We start from the raw sequence: 10122 nt of genomic DNA on the forward strand, positions 1-10122 counted from the left end.
CCGTGCTAGAACCACGGAACCCGGGAGTGCCTAACACCTTCCCTCGGGTTAACAGAATTCCTTATTCAAAATTTCTGGTTCGCAGACTTCAAAAGGAAAGTCGATTTTTCCTCGATTTGGGATTTAAAATAAATCGGTGGCTTGGGACACCAATTAAAATATTCCAAGTGGCGACTCTAAAAAAATAATAAATAATCCAATTTCGAATAATGTTAGTTAAAGTGGAAAAACTCCCTTATACTACCTTCGGGTGTGTAAAAAGGAGGTGTGACTACTGCTAGTATCTAATACCCACAATGAAACATCAGTAGTAGTTAAAGAAACTTTGAAAACATTTTTCAATTAAGTCTTACCTTGTTTCTTATCATTTAGAGTTGCAAGATACTCCGGGCAGTTTCTCTTCTAATGTCCTATCTTCTTACAATGGAAACATTCAGCATTAGATTTGTCAGTTTTGCATGTCTTGCTTTTGGGTTTGGTCACACCACCCTTAGACGCAATAGGTTTCTTCTTGGGTTTATTTTTACCCTTACCCTTCTTCTTAAAAGAGTTTCCAGCCAACATGACATTTCCTCTCTTCTTCTTAGATGCAAGTTGATTCTCATAATCAATAAGCATGTTAAGCATCTCATGAAGATCACAATCCATTTTATGCATATTAAAATTAATAACAAATTGTGAAAAGGATTCAGAAAGTGACTGCAAGATCAAATCTTGAGAAAGCTCTTTACCCAATTTGCACCCCAACTTCTCAAGTTCTTCAATAAAATCAATCATACGATTGACATAGGGTCAAACTGGAGAGTTTCCAGTCAAATTGGATCCAAATAAAGCCTTAGATAGCTGGTATCTTGCTGCCCTGCTTTGTGTACCAAACATCTTATTAAGATGTTTAATGATTGCAGTTGGATCCATATCCTGATGTTTCCTCTGGAGCTCAGAACTCATAAAAGCGAGAATGAAGCATTTGATAGTAAGACATTCTTCCAAGTATTTTTGATAAATCTTAGTGGCATCATCATCATTCTCATCTGGGACTTCCTTGGCGGGCTTATCGATCACATCAATAAGTTTTTCATGCATGAGAACAATTCTCAAATTTCTATACCAATCATCGAAGTTTGGTCCTACCAACTTGTTGGTATCAAGTATTCCACGCAGTGATATAACAGACATATTGAGAAATCTACAATTTAAAAAAAGAAAAGGCAATATTATAAGAACATATTTAAACATATCATAAAGACATGAACTTTTATCTAAATGATATTTCAACTAATATTTTAAAATGCTTACCCTCATTATAGTTTAAGAAATCTTTATTTCTATTAGTGGAGTAAAGAAAACCTTCAACAATATGTATGAGCCACTTAAAAGTCAAGTCGTTTCTCACATATATTTTAAAGGTAGGTACACTTACCAATTGTATCCCCATACAATTTTCTTAAATAGCTTTATGTCAATTAGTCCCCTGGGGGTCAGGTCGATCTTATTGGCATAGTTGAGTTCAACCATCATGATAGCAAAGAACTTATTAAATTTTATACTCCCCGGGTAGTACAGGCATCTAGTGTAAAAATAAATAATTCTTTCAATCCATGCACCTAATGCGATAAATAATTTTAACATATTCTCGAACTATAATTCTCCTGGTTGTCAGGCCGCTCCTTATAAACAAGAAGTAACTAAAATTATTTATTTTGATGGATAGCTTTACTAATAAAATATATTATTCAAGAACTCAAATTTTAGTAAGAGGGAATTGTTACTAAAATAACTTTTAATAACATGATGATCAAATCTTTCATATCACATGAATTTGGCTTAAGTTGTCTGCATGCTTTGTCCTAAATAAATTTACATCACATGTAATAAATAATTTAAAATTATATATCGAACAAGCATGTCACATAAAAATGAAATTCAACATACTTCTACATGTTTATCTAATATATCACATATATCACATAAAATAATACATGCCAGAAAATTATTATTAGTTAATACCTTATAAACTAATAACAACTAAAACAACTATATAATTTAATAATCTATTACAGATTACCATCGTATCTTATATGAAATTTCAAATTCAAGTTACGAACTATCTTAGTAGTTTAACTTATATAAATATATATTTTATTCACAATAAAATAATATCAATTCATGTATTCAAACAATTTGTCTATTCCACAAGATACATGTATTATGGTTTGAACTTTTCAAATGCAAAAATATTCGTAAATAAATTTTAGACACGAGAAACCAAGGCTCTGATACCACTATAGGATTGCATAGAGGTGTTCATAACACGCAACGGAAGATAATAACAATCCTCGGTAGAACTTTTCGTGTTTAAAATTTATTTACATATCAAAGATCGGATCTAAGACATACCTAGTGAAGAGAATCTTTTTTCAAAATTTCTTCGATAGTGCGAAGACCCTATGCGTATCCACACCGAGACCAATCCTTGCTATCAACTCTTTGATCAATGAAACCCGTGAACAAATTAAATGAAAATTACAGTGCTAAGTTTTTAAAAAACTTCAACCTTACTGTAAGTATAGTATTTTCCTTGAAATGAATATTGCTCTTTTTTATTTTTGTAGCTCTGCCAAACATTTTTTTTCTTTTTCACAGCTTAGTGTATATTTTCACCGTGATATATATATATGTGCATATATGTAACACCTTTGTAATACTTTTCAAATAGGTAGGAAAGGAAAAGTCACAAACGTTGATTTTTTCCTTCGTAAAATCCATTCCAAACGTTGGAATTATGCAACCTTTTTCATTTGGAAAAATTTGAATCCCATTCCAAATGGGCATACGGCAGCTAGCTAAAAATTCAATTCACGTTAGTCCAATTTGGACTTTCACATTGAATTAATTGATCCAATTCAAAATTGGATTACAAGAATAAATTGATAATATATAATACAACCTATTGATCGAGGCCAACCCAGCACTACTATTGAGTAGCGAGAGAGGTCGAAGCAGCTTTTACCCGATTAAGGTCGGGATCGATTTCCACAAGGAGCTAGAAGTTGGAGTCGGGTGTCTATCTAAAGTGGAGTTATGTATTTACTCTTAGTTGAACTTCTAAACATTTTGGGTTTTGATTTACTTCTAATTGTATAGAACTACAATGATCAATTAAACTAAAATAAGTTAAGATTAAACTATTGCGAGTTTTCAAATGATTAAAAGGCACTAGGGTAGTGACTTTGGCCTAGTTGGTCAATTGACGGATACTTGAGTCTAAAGCATAATTCTCACATTTGGGGAGTATGATATAACCATTGCACGATTCTACTCACTCTACACCTCTCGGTAGTTCGAGTGATTCTGCCCGAATTGACTTTCTCAAGACCAATTGGGTATGCAAATTTGCACAAGCAATCATGGTTCAAGTCAGATATTACTATCTCTAGGTTTAATCCTTCGATTGAGGCTATCAATCTCTTGAGTACGCCCCAATTCCTTGATGGGCCAATTTCAGAGACTTGGGCTCTCTTTCTCAAGAAGAGCCAAAGTCAACTAAATATAAACTAGTATTTGCAACCACTAATTCAGCAATTAAACATGAAATTAGTCCAAATATCAAACACTCATAATCAATCAAGCCATAAAACACAAGACCCATCAATTACTCACACTAGGGTTGAGCCACAACCCTAGTTATGGGTCTAGCTACTCATAATTAGAGAAGAAAACAAAGAAATAGATGAAGAAAATCTCTCCTCCTCTAAACAGCTAAAAATATCGAAGTCACGAGTGCAGCCTTCAGTACAAACTCTCTCCTCCTCTAAAAATGGGAAAAGAAGCTATCTATACTAAGCTGAAAAATCTGGACAAAAATACCCCTGCGGGGCTAGTGCGGACCGCACAAAATCACGTGTGGCCGCACTAAGGCTCTTGACTTGAATATCCAGCTCTCTGAACTTGGGCAATGCGGACCGCACAAAATCGAGTGCGGCCGTGGTGGCTTCTAGTGTGGTCCGCATGAAATGGATCGCGGACCGCATTAGGCTTCAATCCTCAACTGGCAACTCTCTAAACTATGGCCTATACGGATCGCACTAAATCGAGTGCGGCCGCAATGACTCCAATGCGGATCGCAGAAAATCAAGTGTGGCCGTAGTGCCCTTTTTACCTGAGTTGCATACTCTCTGAACTTCACTTGTACGGACCGCACAGAATGGTGTGCGGTTGCACTGGCCCTGTTTAACTGAACTTTGCCTTGTTTTGGTACTTGTGCAAGTTTCACTCCTTTTTGAGCTGGCTTTTGACATCTTGTCACCTTGTTGACCAAACCTGCAATCAAGCATAACTTGTGAGCCTTTTGGGACTATTTTGTACACATTTCTAATCAAAACATAAGCATGAAGGAGTGTAAAATGCATCATAATTCCTATTTATCAACTCCCCCAAACTTAAGCTTTTGCTTATCCTCAAGCAAACAAAATAAGACCCACCCTTTAAGAGAAAATCCAGAAAAATTCAGATGTCCTAAAGTGATCTCATCTAGCATCAATTGGGAATTGCCCTCAATACAAATGAATCATTAACAACATTTACTCTTTTAAACACCATGGATTAAGTGCGACGCAATAGCATCAAGAGTTGACTCAATACATCAAAGAAATCTTTATATTAATTTGGTCATTGTGGAACCCAAACTCACACATCCTCAGCATCTCCCTAAGCAAACCCACCTTTAGAATAGTAGCACTCCGAATGAGGTTTATGGAAATTCACTCATCTCTCTCAAAGAAAAGTCACAAGTCCGGCTCTAAGTACCATATGCTTGTCCCTCGTGTGAGTCACCACTAATGTAAGTTTCATTCAATTAGAGATCATATAGGGCTTTTGTGGAGATATTGTGAAGGCTTTTGGTTCCGGGTAGGCAATGTTTGGTCTAAGTAGGTTCCATCTTCCCTTAAGCACTTCTTTTGTTTCATTTCGGCACACATTCACTTGACTTTTTGAGTCTTTTCATTTCTTTTTAAGTGGTTAGAGAGACACAATGTCACTCTTTCTTATACATTTCAAATCTTTTCTCCTTTCTCAACTTTTCACACCTTTCATTCTTTGCTTTTCTTGAATCCCTTTTATTCATTTCTACATTGAACATTCTTTTTGTCTTTTTGCTTTTCTTTCTTTTTCATTGCCTTTCCTTTTCTTCATTTTGTACCTTTTTACCACTTTGTTGTCATCTTCGTCTCTCCCCCCAAACTTATACTTTTGTCATGTGCTAAGGAAAGATCGGGTGCCAACAGAGGGTATCTTTTAGAATGGGTAAAGGCTTGTATCATGGTTCTTGAAGGAAAAAGGTCTAAGGCTCAAAAAGGTTGACTGGGAATTTTATCATTGTTAGGCTATGGAGGTGTTCAAGCTATCATTTGGATCAAGGAGAGCCTATAATCATATCTCAAATCAAAATTCACTTAGGATTTTGCCTCAACAAACATTCAGGGCAGGTTCTAGACCAATGGCTCAGGACTTGGACTTGCAATGCAATTTCTCACCACACAAGCTATGGGATCACTAAAGACATAGATTCAGGGGCCCACAACGACCTTAGATAAGTTTTGAGCACACAATGGTCCCAAAAAAACACTTGATAATTATCGGTCAACACAAGAGTCTCAAGGTCACGACTTTTACCATCCTAAACACAACGATTTGTTTTTGACCATGATATCAAAGACAAATGTGCTAGGCCCAAGTGAAGCTTTGCTTGAGGCACCCTTACCACTAACTACTAAAAAGCAAAAAGAAAAATGGACTCAAATCTTTAAGACACAAATCGAGTGCGGCCGCAGTGACTCCAATGCGGACTGTAGAAAATCAAGTGCGGCCGCATTGCCCTTTTTGCCTGAGCTGCATACTCTCTGAACTTCACATGCGCGGACCGCACAGAATGGTGTGCGGCCGCACTGGCCTTGTTTGACTGAGCTTTGCCTTGTTTTGGTACTTGTGCAAGTTTCACTCCTTTTTGAGCTGGCTTTTGACATCTTGGCATCTTGTTGATCAAACCTGCAATCAAGCACAACTTGTGAGCCTTTTGGGACTATTTTGTACACATTTCTAATCAAAACTTAAGCATGAAGGAGTGTAAAATGCATCATAATTCCTAGTTATCACCTACATATAAATCAATATTAATATATATCACATATATATTATAATCAAGAGATACAATTCAATTTTCTATTCTAAATAGAAAGCTTCAATTTGTTTACAATATTAACTTTGTCATCTGTGCTAGCAAAGGATATAATAATATTTCATTTGGACTAATAAATTAATTTATTTGACTAATTAAATTCTTTAATTTAATTATCAAATAATAAAGTAATTAATCCCCTAGCAAAGATTAGAACACTCGTTAGTGTGCGACCCTATAGGTTCAATATTAAGTCGGTAGTAAATTGATCACATCAGTATACTAATCAAGGGTGGCGTCTAGAAACACTCCTTAACGACCGGATATCATGAAGTATACAATTTACTCTCATCAACCCGTAGAACAATAGTGTATTAATTCTGTCTGTCCTTATAGCTCTGGTCACCCTAGGATATGGTTTAACTATCAAATCCTAATAGGCGACCAACTATGTGTTCATATCATATATAATCGACCATTGAATGACCTAAGAAACTCTTTTCTTCTTTCATTCAATCACCCTGGCCAAGGTCTTAATTTGGTCGGTTATAATTCATGACAACATGGAGTTTAAACTCATTACCAAGAGTTGACATATTCCATCTTGATCAATCACTAATTCTTCAAGTATTTAATCATACCCAATATCCTTTCAACTATCGCCGTAGGGCCATACGTGTCTAGCATCAAAGTACAATAAATAACTTGTCTATTACTATGATGATATCAGGTCAAAGGAAGCTCTTACATCACATTCTTCCTGAGAATATCCCATTGACAGTTTATGGTAATTCTAACCATTAAGAATTATTCAATGAGTCGGTTCAATGATCATATCTCTATATGCATCATCTATCTATATGATTTAGTTAATGAGATCAACTAATCTTTATCCCATAAAGACAATCACATAGATATTGATCTAACCGGATTATTAGTGTCCAAATTAATAATCCTATGATCAAGAATAAAATTTAGATCAAATTATAAGAAACTTCACTCTCATTATCATGATTTCAATCACGATGACAAGTCTCAAATTTAATCAAGGACCTTATCAAATTAATCAAGCAATTAATAATAATAATAATAATAATAATAATAATAATAAAAATAATAATAATAATAATAATAATAAAAGAATATCAAATTACATATATATTTTATATGAAATAACATTCATGAAAAATATATTCAAATTATCAAACATGAGATTAGATCTAGGGCATATCTAATATATCCCAACAATTGTTTCTTTCGTTCAATCTTTGACCTTTAATATTTTTTATCACTTGATATAATCATATAATACTCCTAAACGTATGCTCCAGCTTCAAAATCTGTCTAGTCTACCAGCTCCCAATTGGTTATGAACTAATTATGCTTTTCTCTCACTCTTGCAGATGACAGTGAATTCAGCTACATATAAAATTTGGCAACTTGCAAAGTGGGTTCTTGATCGGAGAGTTGAGGAGCGTTTTTTTTTTCTAGCTGCTTTTATAAGTTCGCAGCATTTTTAATACCAAAGATTAGGAGTGATAAGCCTCTTTTAAGTCTGATGTTATCTAAATATGATAAGAAGAAAGAAGCCTTTGTAATAAAATGATAAAAAAAAAAAATATAGGACTAGATGATATATATTTTCTAACACGGCTACCCAGAGGCGGATGTAGTGCATTTTCGACGGGTTCAATTGGACCCATAATTTTTAACGTTGAGTAAAAATTTATATAAAAATTTATTAAAATTACAAAAATAGTAGATATGAACCCATAACATTAAATATATATAATGAATTTAATGCTAAAAACTTCAAAAATTGAACCCATAGGATTTAAATCTTGGATCCGCCTCTAGCTACCCATTAAGGGTGAACTGGTAGACGGCAGAACCGGCCGAGTTGATTACATATGCGACAAGTTGTTACACCAAATTTCTCCACAAGAGGATATTAAAAGTGGGTTTTTAAGTTTAAATTGATTGCGTAAATTTTTCCTCAGTCCCTGAACCTTGTAATAATTTAGACTCATACATTAGGATGTACTATTTCTACATCCTAGGCATCATAATATGCCATGTATTCACAAAAGATGTTGTAATGGTCGATATCTTATATGCATTAGAACATACCAAAAAGTAAATGATTATGCGTGAGATCAGCAGTTTGGACCCACTCGCTATTTGCTTTGCAAGAAGAGGGAGGCATTAGTCATCTGCTAATGCAGGTAAGAAATTGATTCTTATGTTTTGTACGTCTCTTTTTTATTTCATAATTTCTTTTTTTTTTTTGTTTTTTAAAGCTCTTTGCTCTAGAGCATATACCAGATATGGCAAATGCTTATTTTGAAAATGATGATACAGTTTTGCCATGTGAAGTCCCCCTTGCCAAACAGTGGTTTAAACTTTTGGAGAAATATCACGCAAATAAGTCATAAGGTACTCGAAATTAGATACATGGACAAGGTATTTGAATACAATAGTTTTAATTTGAATATTAGTGAATAAGTATATAATAAATATTTTTCGATATTATATTGGCCCGATTATCTAAATATTGGAGATAATAATGTTAGTTTTAATTTAACTATATGTGTCTTGTTTTTGTTTTTTTGTGATGAAATAAATATAGTATTGTTGGCATCAAGAAGATGCAGTGGTTACAAAATTAAGCTTAGTTCCATAACAGTAAGCTCTAGAGCATAGGGAACTAACCAAAAGCAAAAGAGGCCGTTAAGTCAGGTTCTAAGAACCCAAGAAATCTAAAAACGAAAAGAGGTTGTTAAGTGAGGCTCAGACGACCAATGAAATCTACAAAAGAAACAACATCCTTTACAGGGGCAAGAATGCTCCAACTATAGAGCTGTTGCAGACACATATCCTTTAGCACATAGTTAGGAGTAGAAATCCCATCAAAATATTAGTATTCTTTTATGTCAAACACACCAGAAAATATAATTTGGAATCATTTGCCAGATGTACTTGATGGCGTTGTTAACTTTTCAAAAGTTCCAACTTTCAACTGCTTCCTTGATATTCAGGGGAAGTGTCCACCTGATACAAAAAGTTGTCATGAACATGTGCTAGAGATTAGCAGCCAATTTGCAATATAAAAAAGATGGTTGATAGATTCTAAACTTGATTGGCAAATGTGACATCTATTCACAAGCTGGATTTTTCTTCTACATAGGTTATCTTGAGTCATGGTGCCCCTTTCAGTGCTGTCCAAGTGAAACAGATGATCTTTGGAGGTAGTTATGTTCTCCATATTAACTTCCAAGGCTAGAGGGCTATCACTTTATTTTGGGAGCACATTCTGTGATTCTCTGCTTTGATAGTGTATGAGCTCTTCCTTAGAGCTACCTCATCTTATTCTGCCTAAATACTAGCTGTCTACTGTACAACTTTTTAATCTATTCAGCAAGTAAAAGCATCTTTAAGCTCCCAATCTTGCATGTTCCTACTAAATTGAACATCGCATACATTTTCTGATCTGTTTTGGCCAATAAAAATAGAGAAGGATCTCTGGCAAAGCAGAATCTCCATGCCATTTTTCATTTCAAAATTTTACCATAGAGCCATTGCCAACTTTGAAGGATATATCTTGCTGGAAATATACCTTTAGACTGTTTTTATTCTTCCAAGGTCCCACCCCATGGAGATCACGCGAATTCAATTAAATCGTCTATTGTTAGTGTTTACTCTTTCTGTTTATTTCATATTTTTTGTATTTCGTCACTACACCCTCTTGTAATAATTCAAATAATTTAGATGGTAATTGTTAGGTTCCTTTATTTGTGGTATTTCTGTCCATTTCATTTTAGATAGTTAGTTTTTGATGTTTAGTGGTTTATGTTTCACTTAATTTGATTGGTGAAATTATTTTGTTGTGTCATATTATTTTAAGACAAATTTGGTTGTTATTTTATTAGAGAAAAGCACTAAGTTAG

The 10122-nt window shown here is 34.3% G+C and overlaps 1 protein-coding gene across 1 annotated transcript; it reads right to left on the minus strand.

The window, feature by feature from the left end:
• Positions 1 to 792: 792 nt before the first annotated feature.
• Positions 793 to 9723, minus strand: LOC138888187 (uncharacterized). Its single transcript, XM_070170004.1, has 2 exons — positions 9656 to 9723; positions 793 to 1186 (listed from the first exon to the last, which is right to left on the minus strand). The coding sequence occupies exons 1-2, from the start codon at positions 9721 to 9723 to the stop codon at positions 793 to 795; spliced, it is 462 nt and encodes a 153-aa protein (XP_070026105.1).
• Positions 9724 to 10122: the final 399 nt, after the last annotated feature.

This window comes from Nicotiana sylvestris, chromosome 3, assembly GCF_000393655.2.
Source record: "Nicotiana sylvestris chromosome 3, ASM39365v2, whole genome shotgun sequence".
Lineage (NCBI taxonomy): Eukaryota > Viridiplantae > Streptophyta > Magnoliopsida > Solanales > Solanaceae > Nicotiana > Nicotiana sylvestris.